The sequence below is a fragment of the Sinocyclocheilus rhinocerous genome, unplaced genomic scaffold (genome assembly GCF_001515625.1).
Source record: "Sinocyclocheilus rhinocerous isolate Xijiao unplaced genomic scaffold, SAMN03320098_v1.1 scaffold130, whole genome shotgun sequence".
Taxonomy (NCBI): Eukaryota; Metazoa; Chordata; class Actinopteri; order Cypriniformes; family Cyprinidae; genus Sinocyclocheilus; species Sinocyclocheilus rhinocerous.
In genome coordinates this window covers 171,521-192,963 of record NW_015623500.1, presented here as the reverse complement: position 1 = coordinate 192,963, position 21,443 = coordinate 171,521, and the positions used below count along the sequence as shown (strand labels likewise).

Sequence of the window (21,443 nt, the reverse complement as noted above, 5' to 3'; positions counted from 1 at the left end):
ACGGCTATAATGCTTCTCCGACGAGCCGCTTCTTCTTCGGCTTTTGCCGTGGTACTGCGGGTTACACCAACAACATGCCCGTGGACACTGCTGACTAGCGGTTTGCATGTGTACTGCACGTTGACGCGGACAACGACGCAGAAGTATAAATGAAAACTGACGCATAGCCTACAGCGTAAAGGCTACGGCGTAGGTCCGACACAGAAGTATAAATCGGCCTTTAAAGAGACAGCAGCCTAAGTAAACCTGCTGCTGTCTTTCATTTTACAGTGAAGACTATCCATGTGTTATTTTACAGTTGAATAGATTATAGTTAGAACTAACTGAAAAAAAACTGAAAGTACTGTTCATTTAATTTGTATCTTGTTATTGTTTTTGTTTGTGCTATTGATTGTCATTAATTTATTTGTTCTTATTTTATTATTTATAAATTAAATTCTGAGTGCACGTGATTCTTGGGTGGGGAGGGAGCGTGGTCCAGGGGAAATAGTCCTGCCACCACAGCTGGAAAAAATCCTAGAGGAAACACTGCATACATTTAATAAATTTAGAAAAATGCATTTACAAAGGTAAAAAGAAAATGCCCCTGTAAATCACTTTGAGTCAAATGTCACCTCGTATTAGGAAGGCTAAGGCAAATTTTTGATCAGAATTTTTTTATTCATGATTAGAAGGTGCTCCTAAATTTTTTTAATTATAAAGAAAAAAAACTGCTCTTAAACTGGGTGTGACAGGTTTGGCTGTGGAATGGGGTTTGGCCGAGGAAAATTTTTCAGTCAAAATATTTTTTTTGCTTTAACCCCTGAGAATGGGATATGGCCTAGTGCAATTACAATTTGCAAATACTACAATTTAGTTATATATATTTATATTTACTTCATAAACTCAGAAAAAAAAGTTCGCAAAACCATGACCTGAAGGGAGATGCTTATAATTTTGTTAAAAGGCCTTTTACTTGCTAAAAAAAAAAAGTATAAACTATCAGATGACATGAGACATGTAGTAGATTTTGTCCAACAGGTTTTTCCGCAAAGTTTTGATCATGTTGATAATTTAGGCTACATTTTCACACTGCGAGCCTTATTTTTGCTCCGATCTGGGGGTTTTTTGTATAGCTGTTCACTTTTTTGTTTTAAATGTGGCCAATGTCAGATTTCCAGTGTGAACTGAACATGGTTCTGAACTGACCCGCATGCGCAAATGAACAATACACACAGGGTTGCCAGGTTTTCACAACAAATTCCACCCAATTGCTTCTCAAAACTTCTCCAAAACTAGCTCAATCGCGTTCTGGCGGGTAAATATCGCGTTTATGGGTTTGCTTCAACCCACGGGGTTAAAAAACAATCCGCGGCAACAGTGAGAAGTAGCCCAATTCCGTTGGATAACTGTGGACTTGGCAACATTTCCGCAGCACGCTGTTATACAAAAGTAAACACGGAGTACATAAAGTAAGCGATTATGTGTTTATTTATCGTGTGATCTGCCGCAGAAGCCAGCGAAATTATGCACAGGCAATATGAAATATAAAGACAAGGATGTGACAGAGAAGAGCAGAGTTTTGAAACTTTTATGATACAAACTTTCATGTTTTGCTTGTGTATATAGTGTTGTCACTGTAATACTTGTGAGTTCTGACACAGCACTGACCAAAATGCTCTTGCAGCATCTCATGCATGAAATGGCATTCTAAAAACAAGACGTTCAACCCCCATATTCTTGCATTTTTTTTCCTGATCCACTGCCCGCGTCCCATCTTTGTCAACACAAAAGTGCATTCTGTGTGAATGTCACCTAGTGATATATTCTACTTATGGTCCTTCACAGAGCGTGTCACACGTGAGCGTTTAATCATGTGCACCGACAAGCAGTTGGATCATTCTTTTCTCTTTACGGTTATCATTGGCATATTGTCAAAGTGTCTAATTCTAACGTTTGGTAATATTTCTATTCAAAATCGACATTCCTCGATTTATAAAAAATAAAATCATGGCAAAACATTCAATTTGAATTAATCGATTGCCCAGCCTTACTTTGGGTGTGTAAAATCTTTGAAAAAGTAGTGAAGTGACGAGTGGCCAAGTATGGTGACTAGGGCTGGGTATCGAGTTCGATACTTTTTAGGCACCGACCGAATTGCCTCGATACCATCGAGTATCGAAAAACGTCTTGTCGTTCGGTACCAAATTTCGATACCTATGTGGTTAATCTCATCAGCGTCAGTGAGCCAATAAGCCTGCAGCACTTGCCGGTGTGTTCGACTAGAAGAGGTGCGGCGCAGATCGATCATCCGCGAGAGCGATTCGAAAGCACACGGAGCAGTCTGCTCTCTTTAGCTCTCTGGGGAAAAACCGCCATAACGTCTTTAGACATGTTTTTTAAAAGTTGAACTTGCATTAATTTTACATGGCTTTCTAAACATGCCGCTCTCTGCGAGACGGGAGTATAACGCTGATAGATGTCCCTCTAGAAAATGTGATAAATATGCGTTCTGTGTGAACGGCTTGGTTTCAGTTTTGACGTAAACAACATCTCCACACTGATGCTTTCGTTTTCCGCAATATATGAATGAACAACGTAGCAGAGCTGCATCTAATGGGTTCAACTAACAAAAGCATTAAAATGCAATCAATGACACATACATCGTCATCGCATCTCGTGCGCCACTGATAAGGCTGCCTGACGGCTGACACAGACCTTAAATTTGAATGCGGATTTTTTTTTTTAATTCGACGAATATTCGAAATTCTAATTTTTTTTTGACAGCCCTAAAGTGCACACACACACATTAGTGAACACCCACGCACCGTGAACACACATCTGGAGCAGTGGACAGCCATTTTTGCTTCTGCGCCCGGGGAGCAGTTGGGGGGTTCGGTTCCTCGCTCAAGGGTCTCACCTCACTCGTGGTATTGAGGGTGGAAGAGAGCGACAGTTATTCACTCCCCCCACCTTCAATTCCTGCCGGACCTGAGACTCAAACCCGCAAACTTCGGGTTACAAGTCCGACTCTCTAACCATTAGGTCATGACTCCAATGATCACAGAATTGTGACGAATGTTGATCTAGAGTGACGTAAAAGTTGCATGAATCCCGGGCCACATTTGCCTGTAGTTGTGAACGTAGCATTAGAGGCCTTAGAAATTTGTGGATCAAATATGATACAGTAGAGTTTATAGGGTTAAAAATTAGTAGTATTGCAATTTTACTTCTGTAAAATAAAATTATTAGTAGTAGTAGTATTGATTTTTTATTATTATTATTATTATTATCATCATTAATATTACTGTCCTATGCCTCATAAGTGACTACTGACCAAAAATTCTGTATCATTTTTTTTTCTCCCCCAGGCCTGAAACTCCGGGTGGTAAAGAGACTGGAGCTGCCAAAGTCAGTAAGAATTTGATATATCTCGAATTTGTTGCTAAAGACTCCGCCTCCCTCACCCCTGACAGGCTGATGCAGTTAACAATCAGGCTGGGGCTCCTGCCCATCTCTTGGCTCTTCAAAGAGCCCTTGTTCTCATTTGAAATGTGTTTTTGATTGGCTGTCCACTGGGTGATCAGCTGCCCTTTATTTACAGAATGCAGTGGTCTTTTGAAGAGCAGCCATATCTGAGCTTACCCAACTCACTTTTTGCCTTATTTTTTTATTTATTTTTTTGTAAGAAGGAGGCAGGAAGTGACCAACTCTATCTCTAAAGGACCCAGATATTTCTGTGTGCTCTTTGGAAGCGCTATAGATTTGTCTTCTGTTTAGGGAAATGATACATGTACTTCTCATTTATCTTACCAAGTATTATCTGAATGATGGGTTGTTGAGAAACACCTGTGAATGAACGTGAGCTGATGAAAGGAAAACTACAAAGGAATAAAGGTTCTTAGCAGGTTTGCTCAGCAGTTAAACAGCTCAGGTGTTGCTTCTGCACTGGGCTTGTCAAGGCAGGCAGAGCAACTTCACTCACTCGCACACACACCTGCATAAGTCAATACAGATTGTCCTTGTGTGTAAAGGTTGAACAGCTTCAAGGCAGCACCTTCTGAAATGGCTACAGTAGCTGCCATTTTGTAACTGTTCCATCGAGTTGACGTACCTGACCTGGTGAGAAGAAGAGTCGACATAGCGCTGGCTGCCTCCATTTGTCTGTTCACACTTTGCACTTTGCCATATCCCTACAAATACATCTATTACTTAAACATCACAGGCATTTCTTTGAAACAGGACCGTCTGCTGCTGTTCAACATGCAGCATATAAATTATCTGTATGTAGTTTAAAACACTCTCGTTCTTCTGCATGACATGACACAAGTTTAAGCTAGTAAACTAGATTCCTTGTTGTCTGCCGCTGTTCTTTGCATAAACTTTTCCATCGTACTTCTTCTAAAGTCACTGTGTCCATTGCAGCCCAAGATGACACCACAAGAGAAGCTCAAACTCCGTATGCAGAAGGCTCTAAACAAGCAATGTGAGTTACTGTCTCGGGCATGCAGGAACCATTTTATTCCATATTTATGCTAGGCATGCACAGTATATTGGTACCATATCAGTTAGCATTATTTTTATATTTATTGTGCATTCTCATTTCTGTCGGTTCTTACCTTTGACATCAATTAACGCTCAAACGCTTTAATAACACAAATGATTTTAAAACTGGTGAATGCAATCTTTAGCAAGTCTCAAAATGAAAATAATGCATCTTTTTTACATTGCTATTCAAAAGTCTTTTTTCCTTTTTGTTGTTTATATACAGTAGTCAACATTTAAAATGGATCAATAAAGTTCAAAGTTGTCCTAAAACCTAGAAGCGTTCTTGTCTTTGGACAACTTCGATGAACTTTTTTGATCCACTTTAAATGTTGACTACTGTGTGTGTGTGTGTGTATATATATATATATATATATATATATAATTTTTGGAAAGAAATTAATAATTTACATTTACTGTCACTGATAAAAATCTGATAAAAATGCATTACAGTTTCTACAAAAATATTAAGCAGCACAGCTGTTTTCAACAATGATGATAAATGTTTTTTGAGCACCAAATCAGCATAATTTTTAAAGGATCTTGTGACATTGAAGACTGGAAAGGATCTATTTTAAATTATCTTGTGGCTGCTCAGCTTTGCCATCACAGGAATAAATTACAATTCAAAACTTTTTTAAAAGATATCTCTTATGTTCACCAAGGCTACGCTTTTATTTGACCAAAATGCAGTAAAACAGTAATATTGTGAAATATTATTGAATTTCAAACAATTGTTTTCTATTATGAAAAATGTAAATATATTTGTGTTTTAAAATCTAATTTATTCCTGTAATCGCAAAGCTGAATTTTCAGCAGCCTGGAGTTAACGGCTTTAGTAAATTGTCTTGAGTGTCACTTAATTTTTCAGAAATCATTTTAATATGTTTCTGTTCATCGTAATATTTTAGTGGTAACCGATACTTTTTTCACGATTCTTTGATTAATAGAAAGTTCAAAAGAACAGCTTTTTAATGGAAATCTTTTGTAGTATTATAAAAGTCTTTAATGTCACTTTTGGTCATAAATTAGAAATTTGGTCAAAGTATTAATTAATTAATTTATTTATTTATTTTTTACTGACCCCAAAATTTTGAACGGTAGTGTGTATATACCACTTTCTAAGCAGCATGTTATGTAAAATAAAAGCCTGTTGACCCTGCCTCACCTTCTGCTTTCACCTTCATCAGCCAAGGCGGATAAGAAGGCAGCACAAGCCAAGATCCAGCAACAAGAGAACAAGCGACAGGTAAAAGTGTGGGTGTACAGTTGGTATGTGGGTAGGAGGGGTGATTCCAGGTAGTTCTTTACTTTTTAACGCTCATGTATTTTCCCCCTCCCATCGCAGGAACGAGAAGGAGTTCTTCGCGCAATGGCACGGAAAATACGCATGAAGTGAGTCCGAGCATGTATATACATGTGCAGCATGTTCATGTGGGAACTGTCCTCTCGTTTTGTAAAGAAGAGGATACAGTTCGGTCATTGTTTGGTCTTGTAGGGAGCGAGAACGGCGGGAAAAAGAGAGGGATGAATGGGAGAAACAGTATGGAGGTCAGAGTCACTCGCCCTCCCCCAATGACAAATACGGTGAGTTTATTTGTGCTGTAAGAGCCTCCCACCAAAGAATCCCCTCTTCTTATAGAGATACGGTCGTATTGTTATTCACCTTATGAAAGAACTGAAACAAGACTCTTTCTGTGGATTGAATTGTGTGTTGTTTTTTTGGTAGTGATAGAATTCTAGATATATACAGTGTGGTAACAATTAAGACACTTGCAAAAACTTACTCATGAAGAAGTAGATTCTAATCATAAATCTTGAACACCCCACAGGTCGGGACTACAGCTCATCCAGAAGGTATGCTAAACCAGTCTGGACCAGCCACACTTGTCCATTTCATCTAAACGTACTGTTGTTCTGGCTCATTTCAAACATTTCTACTGTCTTCCACAACAGGAGATCACGCTCAAGATCACGGAGTCCTCAATACCGGTACTGAAGAATCGGCTGATAAAACAGTCGAGGCCCTAAGACGTCAAACAGAATGGTGACCATGATGGCAAGAGTTTACTCAGAAGTTTGGGGAAAAATATCAATAAAATGAATTTCACTCACTTCAGCTTCTCTTTTACATCTTCTAAACTGGATGCAATGGAAACAAATCATTTCTCAAATGTAAAAATTAACACCATCATGCTCTGAAAACACATTTCACCTCCCATTCTTGATATTACACAGCAGGGTTGCCAGGAATGCTTTGAGCTGCTAGGATTCTAATTAACTTTGCAGATTATTTGGAGTCGATCTGTGTTGAATTTTGTGACGTAAGTGGGATGAAATTTATGCTCTTCCTTGTGTCTTATACCACCATTAAAGAGAGTTCACCCAAAAAATGCTAATTCTGTCATTTACTCATCCTCACATTGATCCAAACACATAACTGACTTTCAGGAAACACGTAATTCTGCCTAATGTCTGCTTTTGTGTTCTATGGAAGAAAAACGAGATGAGTGAGGGTGATTAAAAGAATTGTTTTTTGGGGGGTGCATCTACCCATTTTACCTCGTCATTGTATATAGTCCCTTCATGTAAGAGTGATGAAATTTCTTGCATAGAAAATGCTGATTTTAAATGCCATGATTTTTTCACTCGACAATGTAAATGTCTGGTGGTTCTTTCTTGTATTAAGATCACAGGTTTTGACATTGAAATAAAAAGCTAATAATGAATGGAAAAAAATAACTTTGGCTTGAGTGTTTTACTCGTGTATATCGAAAACAAAAACGCATTTTCTTTGGCGTAACAACCGCTACCTATTGTAATCGCCAGATGGCGCGCCTCACTAAGAAATGCGTGATTCGACAAAAAATACTGTTATTTTGAATGGGAATTTGACCACTTTATATACACGAAGACCAATTTCAGCAGTCCCCGCGTGCTTGTATTTACCCCCGCCCTCCACAAAAGAGAAGCAAGTGTCTGAAAGTAAAGCGACAGTTACTTTGGGTTTCGAAATAAGCCGGACAGCAAAACAAACACCTGTCTCAGTCGACCTCGATAAAGCCACTTCCTCTTCACCCACATCCTTAACCAGCACATTTTATTGGTGTCAGAGCAGCAGCTGCGCGCCATCAAAGCGACTATTTACATAATTCCTTCAATACGACAGATAGATAAGGAAAAGAAAGAGATTGGATCATTTAAAGTGGCCCTGATGCTGTTGCCTACGCAGAGTTGTTTAACGAGGTCAATTATGATAAGAGAGAGGGCAGAAGAGGAGGAGGATGATGATGGGCGGGCTGGAGGCGTTGCTCATGCCCTCCTCCTCCTGTAGGGCCAGCAGACAGTGTGAACTTGAACACGGACGGGCACAGCACTGAACGACAGTCAAGTCACACATCACTGCCGTTTTATGAGATTTATAGTGTCCGCTTAGTTCTGGTGTAGTTTTAGAGGATCTTCTCTCACTATGTCCAGACGTAAACTCGGCAGCAGACCGCAACACCTGAGCGCAATGCAAGGTAAGCTGGATTTAAGACAACTTTATCCACATGTAAACGATAACACGCACATATTTATGTAGAACCGAATCTGAATAATGTGGGAGTGTGAGAATGAGAGTACGAGTGATCGGTAACCAGTTACGCGTAATCGATGTAATAACTTTTCACGTGGTTTGTGGCTCACTCCAGTGCGTGTACAGAACTTGACATTGGAGTTGAAATAATAACCTAACGTTACCCTCATGTTTTTATTTGTACGTGTCGCTGACGAGCGTTCAGTGTCGTATCAGTAGCCATTCTGTGTCAGTTTTACATTTACAGGCTGTTTAAGGGATTTTAGGTTTACGTTTCTTAGACACTCTGAAGGAGTTGGAGTAATAACATAGCACTTCCTTATTGTATTTTCACAATATCTTTGTTTTGTGTCGTCACTTTCATACCTTAGCGTCTACTTTGTAATTTTCCCGTTAGGTTTCATTTTTATTTACACAAATCCTAATTTTCTGATGGCAGTGAACACGTTATTTTACCCGCTGACAAGTGCGCGTCGCTTGAATGTTGTTTTGTTTATTGATATAAAAAATGTATTGCTAAACATACTCGCCGTAAAACGAATGCGTGTACATATTGCTGTGAAATATTGTTTTGATCATGACAGGATCTTTTTGTTGTGTTTTATCTTCTAACTGTGGGGAGCTGTGCGTGCCTCACCTGACCACAAGACTTGAGTCTGGTTTAATGTTTGAGACGGATTTGTTCAATGAATCGGTTGAACGAAGCATTTCACTGACGGGGCTAAAAAGTAGCTACTTTAAAAACCGAATAGCAGAAAAATTACAAATTAAACTTACTAAAATACGTTTACTGAGTGATTGTAACTATGACCGTTATATCAACACGGATACGAGACTGTTTGTTTTTATTTAATTGCGTTTTTAACATGCTTAGCCTATTAACTTATTTAATTTTGAGATGTTAGTTAATTTTAGTATTGTTTATAATGCAAATGCAAATTACATTTAGGTTCTAACTGACTAAGCTAAATCAAGGCTACAGTTGAACTGAGACACACAAATTATAAACATCCACATTAATAGTAAACAGTAATAAACCGCAACATGTGGCTATAAATGGCTGTCCTGAACGATTGTGCATGTAATATATCCCCAGAGCGAGATGTTTTCCGTTATCACGTGGTCCTTGACAACCGCTGAACGCTTGAAACGAATTGGTCGAAAGAACCGATTCACTTAAATGAGTCGGATTTCCAGTTACTGTGTGTGTGTGTGTGTGTGTGTGTGTGTGTGTGAGAGAGAGAGAGAGAGAGCGAGAGCAGCCGCGCCTTTTGCGTGTCGGCACAAACAACCAGAGCTGTTGAAACAGGAAAGGTGACATTTTTGAGTAACCACTGGTGAAATCCTCCCCTCCGCGGGACTGTCTGTACCTGCATCGGCATGGACAGCCTAGACTGGGCAGGTGGATCCAGTCCAGGCTGTAAGGTGTGTGTGTGTGTGTGAGAGAGAGAGAGATCTGGAGTCCATGACCACAGCAGCGGCACCCAGGCCAAAGGGCAAGTTCCTCTCTTAACTCAGGGTCTCTACACAGTCAAGGTGCTCGGCCTATGATCTGTGTCTGCACAAATTCATTGTGTGTAAAAATTAAATTACGCATATGTATTAAAATATGCAGATTTGATCCACCTCAAGAGGCCCTGATGCTGCTGTGTAAATTAATGCAGCAATGCTGCATCATTAAACATTGCCTTTATTATTGCAGAGTAGTTATAGTTTAATGTTTCTGTTCAAGAATTCATTTTAAAGGATTCATTTGAAAAAAAAAATCTTGTGTGTCCTCTGTGCAGCATTATTCGGTTTAAATGCACTTAAATGCAGCTTCTGTGCCACATTTGTAGTGTAAAAACAGCATTATGTGCACTAAGAGACAAAATATTAAAGTGACTTTCAGTTTATGCACCGATACATTTTTAAAAGTTGGTATTAACCCACTCAAAGTAGGCTTTTTTTCATAGTCTTGGTAGCAAAATCCTGTTTGGCTCAGCTTTGGCCTGTCTAGATTTACATGCTGCATCGCTCATTCGCCTCAGCGGTTATGAGTGGTGTGAAAGACACCTTGTTTAGATCAGCAGACTTGTGAGCATGGTAGGACGACTACAGTGCAAAGTGCCTGATACATCAGCATGCTCTAATGGGCGAATTGCTCAAGCGGGTCGGAGCTGCATCGCGCTACTTCCTGTGCAAAGCAGACCTCGGTGGCAGAGACACAGGAAGTGGTCAGTATCTGCTGACCAGACAGAGCCGTGCTGATGATGACAGTTTAGCAGTACGCCGATGATTGCAGAGAACTGAAAGTAGCACATTAGAGGAGAAGCGAGGCTTTTGCAAAGCCACTCAGTTGGGTCATTTCAAGAGTTCCAAGGGACTCTCTGAACAAAGAGTGTTTTTACAGCTTTTTTGTGCGTTGTTCCGCTCACAGACGCTCCGGATTCCACAGTCATCCCCGCCGACTCTTCGCCGTCACCTGAGCAGATCCCTCAGCCGGATGATAGAGGCCGTGACCTGTTGACATGTGGCCAGTGTGGTCAAGCCTTCCCATTGGCCCACATCCTCACCTTCATCCAGCACAAACAGGGCGGGTGCGGCACAGTCAGAGCCCGGCCTCAGGTCCACACTCCTCCCTCTCCGGCCAATCGGACGCACCGATTCGGCCAAGGAACACAGGTGGAGGCGGGTTATGTGGAGCTCCGGCGTATGACGGACAGGAGATGGAAGGAAGAGCCAGGTGTGAGGGTGGAGGCCAACCGAGCCGGTGAGTTCTAGGTGCTAATTAGTGTCTTTTTTTGTAAAACTGTCCCCTCATTTAACGACCTCGTCCCCAGTCCAGCTCATTAGACTGCCGTTGCTGTGGCGCTGAGGCCTTGGTGAGTTGGAGAGTTAGAGACGCCAAGCCTAATTGTGTGGAAGAGATAGGCAGTTCTGCTACACACACAAGCAAACGTACACTTATACATGCACCCTGGGGGACGGCGGAAAGGCACACCTGAGCATCTCCTTAGCTCTGTCTCTCAGGTGAAGTGGCCAGGTAAACACAGCACAGTCAGGCCACCAAACTGCACAACTCCCAGAGCTCTCGGTGAAGCGGCACACACACACACACTTTCCTCATTATTCCAGCACTGTCAGTCATAGCAGGTGCTGACATGGTGTGTTATTCCCAGAGTCCTTTGTGAATTGCTTCGCTCCTGTCCTCTTACTGCGCTATTCAAAATAAAGTCTCAAAATTCGAAGTTTTTTCCATTTGTTGACCTTGAGTTATGAATCTATTGCCTGTTGAAGCATCGCACAGTCTTAAAAATAAAGGTTCCAAGATGGTTTTTGCAAAGACTTCATAGAAGAACCATTTGGGTTCCCCAGTGAACCTTTTGTAATGGGACACTCTCATCGTAACGGAAAATTCTCTCATCATGTTCTCATCCTCATGCTGTCCCAGATGTATGTGATTTTCTTTCTTCAGATGAACACAAACTACGATTTTAAGATAAATAATCCATTTCTTAGAGTCTATATAATGCAAGTGTATAGGAAAGCTAAAGTTGATGCTTTGAAAACCACACAAAGCAATCCAATTGATGAATTAATGTCTTCTGAAGCAAAACAATAGATATGTGTAGAAAAAAATACTAATTAAAAAAATAATAAAACTGTCATGCAGGTTTTAATATTTGAACACCTTAATAGTCAAAGAAACCGTTTTAGAAAAGAAAGGTTTCCATGGATGTTGAAGGTTCTTCAACGAAGCAAAGATGTCAATAAAGAACCTCTATTTTTATGAGTTGTATGAGAAGAATTTTGGTGAAACATTGCACTCTTTTGGCTGTTAAACAGGATGTTGGTGGGGGGGGTGTGTGTTACAGTAGTGTGTCAAAGCTACTTCAGTGTTTTTCAGTGCAATAGTTGGCCCTAAAGGGAATCATCGGCCTGTGCAGGTGTTGGGTTGGTGTTTCTCAGGGTGATGCTATTGAACCGTGACCTGAACTGCTTCCTCATATGGGCAGGATTCTTTCACTCTACAGCATGAGCACAGCAAACATTTATTAGTTTGTAATTACTGACTGTTTATAGAGGCAAGCAAATGATTATTGATTATTATCAACGAAACATGTTTTCGCTTTCGGGTCACTCCCTCCTGAACGTACACATGTTTGCGCTTCCTTCCTTTTTGTGCTCTACTTCCGTCCGTCTATCTTTCTTGCTACTCTGGGGTTCAGTCCCTTTTGCCTCTTTTTGTGTGTGAAGGTGTATGTTGCTGATAAAGGTGTCAGGGTGAGAGGTGCAAAATATACTAATGTGTTACTTCCTCACTGTCAACAGTCTTGGGTTATTATTGATGCAAAGATTTTGAGGCTTCAGTGACCGAAGAATGAGATAAGAGATGGGGTCTGAGAAGGAACTGTTTGAAGTGTAAAAGTTTTGCTTGAAAATGAGCATGTGATATATGAAAGTAAGTGAATGGTGAGTTGTTGTAATGGACAGGTTCTGGTTGCCAGATCTGTAATATTTCTTATTATTATCAAAGTTCAAAATGGTTGAAATGGCATTTATTTGAAATAGAAATATTGTAACAATGTAAGCGGCTTTACTGTCAGTTTTAGTCAATTTAAAGGGATAGTTCACCCAAAAATGAAAATTCTATCATTAATTACTCACCCTCATGTCGTTTCAAACCCGTAAGACCTCCGTTCATCTTCAGAACACAAATTAAGATATTTTTGAATCTGAGAGCTGTCTGACCCTGCATAGACCGCAATACAACTTAAATGTTCCCAAGTCCAGAGACGTAGCAAGGAGATCTGTAAAATAATCCGTGTGATTCAGCTGACACAGAACAGCATACGTTGTTTACGTCCAGCGGATACTCTCCAAAATGGCGCTACAGGGTGATGCGGAGGAGACGAATTATTGAATAAAGTCGTTTTTTTTTTTTTTCTTTTGTGCACAAAAAGTATGCTCGTAGCTTCGTATAATTGTGGGTGAACCACTGATGTCACATGGATTATTTTACAGATCTCCTTGCTACGTCTCTGGACTTGGGAACATTTCAGTTGTATTGCTGTCTATGCAGGGTCAGACAGCTCTCAGATTCCATCAAAAATATCTTAATTTGTGTTCTGAAGATGAACGAAGGTCTTACGGGTTTGAAACGACATGAGGGTGAGTAATTAATGACAGAATTTTCATTTTTGGGTGAACTATCCCTTTAATGCATCCTAGCTGAAAGAAGTATCCATTTCTTAAAAGAAAAAATTCTTACTGTTGACAATCTAAAACGGTAGCCAATGGCACCCCAAAAGCAAATACACTAATTTAAGAGTCCCTAACTATTTTAAGTATTTAGTATTTACATATTTCATTTGTAGGAATAGGGATAACATATGATGTAGGTTACAGCATTAAAAAAGCAAAGTTATAAAACGGATAGTTCCGGTCCTTGATTCTGATTGGTTGAGCCGTGTTCGAAGCTGTTGTAAATTACTCTACAAACATACACCTTTGTTTACTTTGTGTGTTGCTCGGCAACCACTTTATTGCAACCACAACTGTTTCTGAGGAACTACATTGTTTGGTGGAAGAATACTGTTTTTATTTATATCATTACACTTTATTTGCTCTGTTTTATTTTGTGAAACCTTACTACATATATGGAATAACCATTTTATAAAAGCAATAAGCCCCAAGAAGCCATGGTTTACAGTGAATTCACGGGTGCTTCACGGGGCTTATTGCTTTTATACAATGGTTATTCCATATATGTAGTTCACATCATGCCTAACAACGCCCCTTAGCTGTTATAAATTTACTGTAAACCACGGCTTCTTGGGGCTTATTGCTTTATTTAAAAAGCATAACCATAGAAAAAAAAGCCAGTGCCATTTTTACCACATGTATTTTACTTGTGTTATGTGTAGTTAGGTCTATTATAATGGTACCTTATTGCTTATCTGTTGATATTAGACTTTGCTTTTTAGAATATTACCCCATACTTGATATTTAATCATACATATTAATTTCCACTATTTTTTTATTTATTTAGATTTAGATTTTTTATTAAGATCGATTGCTCCCATAGCGCGTTGAACACTAATATATACTTTAAAAACACAAATAATTTAAAAACCTGTATTGGTTTAAAAGTATTTGTATTGGTTGAAAAACATTATGTTCTATGGGTGGCAGAGTTTAAAAGTATCCTAATTCTTGGCAAATCTTGGACACCAAAGTGATAAATTTTTGGGCTGCTTGGGTGGATGAGGGCGTTTTGTATGTGTTGTATTTGCGCTTTCATTTTGACTCATCCAATGAAAATTCAGTTAGCCCACAACCCATCAGACAGGAGTGTGTGTGTGTGCGTGCGCGTGTGTGTGTGCTTCTGTGTGGGTGTAAAAGAGTGACATAGAGAGATTTTGGAGACAGCGGTGCAGTGGAATGGATTATTGAATTAGTGTAGACAATGTATCAATAGTCTTATTTTTATTTCCTCCAGCTTTCTCTTAGCTCTTCCTTTCAACTGTCCCTTTATTCTCTCTCTCATTCTCCCTCTCTCTCTCACTCTGTTCCCTAGAGAGAGAAGATTCTGCCTGCTGCTCGTTAGCGCTCTCAGCCAATCTGCATTTTTAATTAGCGGTTATCAAGGAGGCTGAGTCAGGACTCATTTGCATAAAACCTTCGTTTGCCCCTTTCCGCTAATTAGCAATTTGCAGCTTAATTGGCGAGCGGCTCTCTGAAATAGAGACAAAGCTAACCACGTTTAAAAATACCACCAGAGCTGCTAAAGGAGCCCATCCGTGCTCATTTGCTTCTGTCTCAATCTCGCTCTCCGCAGTCATCCGGCTCTCCTGTGAGCACACCTTTTAATCAGGCAAGGCTTTCTGCTCAGGTCTGACTCAACAGCGGCGTTATTACCAGCTCATTATTGCTCTGACACCTGCAGGGGTTTGTGACATGAAGCTTTCCTAAAAAAGTTGCGTGAAAAAATTAGTCAAATGAGAAAAACGTGTTCTCGTGAGGTGATGCACTAGGTCAGGAGGATGGGTTTTTGTCACATGTAGACTGTAGCATACTACTTGAACTATTTTAGCAGGATGCAGATGTAGGTGATTAGCAAGAAAACATGTCCGGGTCACATTTCATTCTTAAATGAGAAGAAAAAAATTAGCTACATGAAAAATTATGTTAAAGATTTTTTTTTACATCAAGAAAATATTTTCATCGTGAAGTTTAGACAGTTCTTTTTTTCAACCATGATGTATAAATACTTTACAATTTAAATAATACATTATATGATATGTGATTCCACTTTACAGAAGGCTAATAAATTTTTTGAAATTTTTTTTTCATGAAAATGTCACAATATAAAAAATCATAGTGTTTCTGAAAAATAAGCTACATTTTCGAAACAAAACAAAATATGAGTTCTAATTTCAGCCTTTGGATTTTGGAGCAATATGATATGGACACGTTTCAGTGCACAGGGGTACCCAAAATATACAGTATACACAGCAGGAAATCCCATTCACCATGATTTCTCTTTCTTGAATATTTTATTGGACTGGTGAAAACTGACGTTTATACACAAAAAATTGATTTAAAACTGCTATATAAATTAAACCAAGATGATATCACCGAATTGAGCATGCAGTGTATTGAGGTCATGTGACAACATTGCACCTGTTTGAAGCATTTATTATTGCATTCAGCATATTGTTTAATTTAACATAGTTTTTAGCTATGCAATATGCCTACATAAGAAGCATGTTAGCATTTTTTCTAAACATAGCCTTGGACTGTACCTACCCTGTTTTCACATGTATTTGTGGTTTTACCTGTTTTGCTCTGTTTTCTGTAAATGATCAAGTTCGCCTGCAGCCTTTTCTTTCTGATGTTTCATTTTCATGTCGTCATGATGATAGACATCTTTCCGGTCCACTCTGCATGTTTTGTTAGAAATATACAGGGTTATATAGCGTGAGAAAGGCTTTGTTTGTTCGCATTTGACCCACATTGAATCTCCTGAATGCACTGCCATTTAAAAAATGCCATCTGTTAATGTGTTTTGAGTAATTTTAGCATGTAAATGTAGCTTTTAGGTTGTTTGACTAATAAAATAATTTTCTATCTCTCTTTCTTCCTCTCCATAACCGAAGAGCCCTCCATTTTCACCTGCCAGGTGTGTCAATGTGTGTTCTCCAGTGCATGGACTCTCCTCCAGCATGCTCAGAACGCACATTCTCTCAACATCTACCAGGTGGAGGACGACAGAATCGCACAGACGTCAAAACCGGCAGCCATCATGGATCCATGTCACCTGGGCGCCACACTGGCCTCTGCATTCCAGCCGTCCTCTCGGCGATCTGCCCCCCTTCACAAGCCTCCTATTCACGGCTCCAGCATTGCACCACGTGACCTGCAAGGCCTGAACTTCTCCATGTGTTTGCAGCGCCTGGCGGAGGTTAGCTGCAACAACGGCGGAGTAGTACCTTCCCCGTCCCCATCTCCACCAGCCGCTTCACCTTTTCCCCACTCAACTCCGCCACTTCACAAAGCCTTCTCCTGCGAGCTGTGTGGCCAGGGTTTTCAGTCTATGCGCAGCTTGTCCGCCCACCGCCGCACTCATGCCTGCGATAGGCCTTACCACTGTGGCGTGTGCCAGCTCACGTTCTCCCAGAGTGGCGAACTGGCACGACACATGAGGAGTCACCGCCACCCTGCCGCTGGACAGGAAACCGATCCCAACTCTGCCAGTGCAGATGAGGACGGAAAACTTGCTGGACAGGGAGATAATGAAATTTCCTTTGGTCACGGAGCTAGTACAGATGCTGGGAAGCCTCCAGGAGGTACTAGCCTGATCTTGACGTCTTCTCAGTCCAATCGCAATCTGCTGCGCTACTACCAAGCTCCGAAAGAAGCCGATGAGGAGGGTCAAGGTGAACCGCAGCAGCCATCTCCCTATGGCAGCCCCTCAGAGGGCTCTCTGGAGAGCGGAGATACAGGTGGAAGTGGCGAGAGTGGAATCGCCAGCGGCAACTGCACACCAAAGCGTCCAGAACGGGAAGATCATCAAGGCGAATGGGAGCGTGAGGTGGAGGCCGTGGAGATGCTCCGGGACTGGCAGCGGGAGAACGAAAGGAGGCAGGTCACCAGCGGAGGGGGCAAGAAGAAAAAAGAAGAGGCTTGCGAATTCTGCGGAAAGTTTTTCCGCAACAGCAGCAACCTGACAGTCCACCGGCGCAGCCACACGGGCGAAAGACCGTACCGCTGCGGCCTCTGCAGCTACGCCTGCGCACAAAGCAGCAAACTCACACGCCACATGAAAACACACGGCGCCCGTGGGACACGTGCTCCTTTTCAGTGCCAGCTATGCTCCGTTCCGTTCACCGTCTATGCCACGCTGGAGAAACACCTCAAGAAGGTCCATGGACTCACTCACGCCAGTGCCGGCGCCTACAGCCAGGGCCCGCTTACTGATTACAACGGCCTCAACATCGAATTGGAGAACGACTCTGTCAGTGATCAATCAGGAGCTCCCATCACAATGCTCACAGAATCCAATGCGGACCTATCAGAGCAGCTCAGAGAGGAGGACGCTGAGATGAGGGTCAGCGCTGATGAGCCACCTACCTCTGAGGAAACGGGCAGCACTGTGGCATTAGGTCAAACCACAGTATAAACGTAGCATACGACTGATCATGAAAAAAACACCAAGCTTAATGATCTTCTGCCCACAACCCAGTATGCTCATCTTATCAAAAAACCGAGAAGACCTTTCTCAATTTCACCACAGTACTTAGAGACGCTCTAGGGTGCAACGCTGATACTGTCCGAGGCTTGATAGATTCTCATATCAGTACAAGTGCCTACTGTTAAATCCTGTCATGCAATATTGGAGGACTTCTGAACTCTTCATCATCGTCAAGGCACTTCGAACCCAGAATTGCAACTAGTAAAGCACAGTCAGAGTGTATATGGAGATGGTTGCAAGTCACCTTTTTTTGAGCCCAAAAGACAATCGCACACAGAAAGACTGAGCAGCCTGATCTGGTGATCTACCAATGTGATTTTGAATTCTGCAATGCAGTTATGAAGTGGGATTACACTGTTGTGGCACTCTACCGCAGAGCCTTAAAGGTTCATAAATTAAAAAATGGGGGTGGTCTACATCAGGGGTGTACAGTCCTGCTGCTGGAGGGACGCTGTCCTGCAGAGTTTAGCTCCAACTCCAATCAATCAAACACACACACCTGAAACAACTAATCAAAGTCTTCAGGACCTTTACTAGAACTTTTAGGCAGAATAGGTCGAGCTAAACTCCTCAAGAGATTGACCCTCCAGGAGCAGGATTGTACACCCCTGGTCTAGTTAATAGAAAGTATAACAGTAGACAGATTTGAGCTTATGTTTTCCCAACTATCTTACAGGGTTGTTTCCTTTTTTGATACTGTATATTAAATAGGACTGATTGGGTCTGTGGCAATACATGTTCACTGTCACTTATTACTGTTAAAGAGCATTTGTTTGCCATTTTGTTTGTAATTTAGAATGTCAATGTGTAAATATATATATTTTAGTTTGTGCTGACATTTTGTAACACATTCCACAAAAAAGTATCACATATCTGTTTATATAGCCTCTATACTGCACAACAAATTCATTTTCCTTGTATTTTGTGAGCCTGTTTAGTCCGTTTACAGACTATATTGTTTTACTGCCGAGCACATAGAAATGTTATGTTTTTTTGTTTGTTTGTTTTTTTTGTCAGTGGTTTCTCCAGGTTGTGTTTTTTTTGTGGTCGTGTGAATGAAAAGCCTCATTTCTGATGAAAGACTAGGTAGGAAACGACAGCGCTTGACCCTCTTGAAAGGTGGACCCATTGAGAGAGCACTTGTGTATGTGTGAGAGACTTAGAGACCAGATATATGATAAATCTATACAGGGAATGTTTGCTTTGTTACAGTTTTATATGATTATCAATGTCAGGGAACGGTTATGTTACCGTTTATGTTTGTGTGGTAAAAAAATATGGTAGAATAAATAATCAAATGTAATAAGCAATTTTTTGTATTAACAAATGTGAAAATAGTTGGACATCCAGTTGTGTCCGTTTCTTCAGGGAGCAGCGAAAACAAAGCTCTTTTTGTCCCCGGTATATTGTTATAATAATTTCTGTTGATTGAAATGTCATGTCTTATGTGATATCTCCCAGAATTCCCTGCGTAGCCCACAACATTTGCTGTGTATTTTGTATTTCCATGCCTATTTGTATGATAAATAAAAGACAGAGGCACAGTCAGAGAGAGAGAGAGAGTGTTGTGTTGTGTTAGTATGAGTATGTGAGAACCAGAAAATGTGACGGCACAAACGGTGAAGTCGAACCTGCCGCTACATGTCTCAGATCGCATCACGAGTTCACCAGGTATTTGCACAGATGAACCGCTCTCCTCTAACGGCTGTTGTTGAGTCATTGTCCGTTAGTAGTACAGTCATATCTGACTAAACCGCTGGGTCATTCAGGTCGGCCTTCAAAGAATAGGGTTAGATGGAATAAATGAGATTGTCAGGTAGATTACGTGTCTAAAAAAAAGTGATAATACATCTGGAGAGATGATGAAGACAAAGCCGGAAAGAATTGAAACGGGATGTTGAGAAACCCGAGGGGAGCGGAGTCATCTTAACAGCTCTCTTCTTTTGTAATGGGACAAAACCTTCACGCCGGTATCTCTGGCCCCTCTAATGAGTGGGACGCTCCGTGATCCCTATAGCTCATTAACAAGCAACCCTTTTAATGAGCTTTCAGCTTGGGCTGGGGGAGGTTGGATTGAAGGGACCATATGTAGCTCTCATCTCCAATTATCGCCATTTCGGAGAATGGGAGAAAGATATCGAAGCATGAGGGAGGGGTCCGAAACGTCATTTACAACTCCCGGAGTTCTGCAAAAATTCCCCATTCTCTGAATCACAGGTGATCGCCCTGGGACCTGCATCGCTTCTCCTCTATCAAAACCTTCTACACCCACCCCAGCCACGCACCATTTGGTGGCCGCACGGGCCCAATTACATAATGTAACACGAGCTTCTCCGAGTTAAGATGGCCTCTGGCAGATGAAAACATTCCCAGGTGCCCTTTGTCTCTTTTGGGCCGCCTCTCTGCACCTTTTCTCAAACACGTCGCCCTTCTGAGCTGGGACTGGCCCGTGTTTATCTTTACTGACCAATCACGATGATGCAGAATGCCTATCAGGGCGTGGTGACGGGTAACTGACCGAGCAAAACCTGCAGGTGCGTGTGCACTTTGAGATGTGTTTTGAGTTCGAGCACAGACCACAATAAATACCCCACTTACGTAGCACTGCAATCTGGGTGAAAAGGGAAAGTTTGTGGTTTTGGGGTCTCAAACCTACATCTAAACGTGCACGTCTTCTCAGGGTGGGAAATGTCTGAATGCATTTAACCCAGTTCAGTATGAATGTCTTCATATGAATGTCTTCACAACGCTCTCAAGACGTTCATTGACGTTCAATGTCTTTCCTGCGCTCTCGAGACATTGACAGAAACTCTCTAAATCAGGCCAAGGACCCTTTTGAATAGAGAGACAGAGTGGGGGGGCCCTGTTATATTGTATAAAACCGATTGTCTGTCTTTTAGCATGCATATAGTACCACATGTTTACATATTGTGCTATGTTGATTAAATTGTTTATGCATTAAAAATAATATTTTAATACATTAATATAGATATTGATTTATCGCCTGCATTGATTAGGGTAAACTTTTATTCAATTTCTTATAGCTTTTATTATTATATCTAAATGTTTTTTTTTTTACATTTGTGTTATGAGGTTGTGTATGTCTAAAAATAATATTTTATATCCATAATGATTTATTGCCTGTTATTGATTAAGGTAAGGGTAATTTTTTTCATATTTTTATGTATAATTGTTTTACATTTGAGTTATGATGTTTATACTGCATATACATTAAAATAATATTTTTTATCTATAAACTGGATATTTTTATCCATACCGAATTATAAAATGAATTGTTTAGGGAAAGTGTTCATTCATTCATTCATTCATTCTTTCTTTCTTATTTATTTATTTATTGACTTGTGATGAAATTGCAAAACTATGTTTTAGTGCATTGATTTATCACCTGTATTAGGGAAAGGATTTATTTATTTATTTTAATTCCTTATATTTTTATTTATTAAATAATTTTAATAATTAAATAAATTAAATGATTTAAAAAATATGTTGTAGGAGAAACAACAACAACATTTAGCAAAACCTTTAAACCTCAATGAAGTCTTTTCGTCACATTGTAATTTTTTTTTAGATCAAACAATAATT

At 40.5% G+C, this 21,443-nt stretch overlaps 2 protein-coding genes across 5 annotated transcripts in view; both read left to right on the top strand.

Moving 5' to 3' along the window:
- Positions 1-7,262, top strand: part of clasrp (CLK4-associating serine/arginine rich protein) — a 17,717-nt gene extending 10,455 nt beyond the window's left edge. For 3 of the 4 annotated variants that reach the window (XM_016574768.1, XM_016574697.1, XM_016574835.1), the window contains 7 exons: positions 3,351-3,390; positions 4,405-4,465; positions 5,715-5,773; positions 5,873-5,919; positions 6,023-6,111; positions 6,357-6,381; positions 6,481-7,262. In XM_016574768.1, coding sequence (XP_016430254.1) covers positions 3,351-3,390; positions 4,405-4,465; positions 5,715-5,773; positions 5,873-5,919; positions 6,023-6,111; positions 6,357-6,381; positions 6,481-6,523 — 364 coding nt within the window. In that variant the 3' untranslated portion in view covers positions 6,524-7,262. Of the gene's footprint in view, positions 1-3,350; positions 3,395-4,404; positions 4,466-5,714; positions 5,774-5,872; positions 5,920-6,022; positions 6,112-6,356; positions 6,382-6,480 lie in introns of those variants that run through there. The other variant, XM_016574909.1, reaches the window with a different exon arrangement.
- Positions 7,263-7,818: 556 nt separating this feature from the next.
- Positions 7,819-19,216, top strand: LOC107757154 (B-cell lymphoma/leukemia 11A-like). The gene is made up of 3 exons (XM_016574600.1): positions 7,819-8,045; positions 10,521-10,853; positions 16,246-19,216. Exons 1-3 carry the CDS (start codon positions 7,994-7,996, stop codon positions 17,766-17,768), a joined length of 1,908 nt encoding a protein of 635 aa, XP_016430086.1. The 5' UTR covers positions 7,819-7,993; the 3' UTR covers positions 17,769-19,216.
- The last annotated feature ends 2,227 nt before the right edge of the window (positions 19,217-21,443 follow it).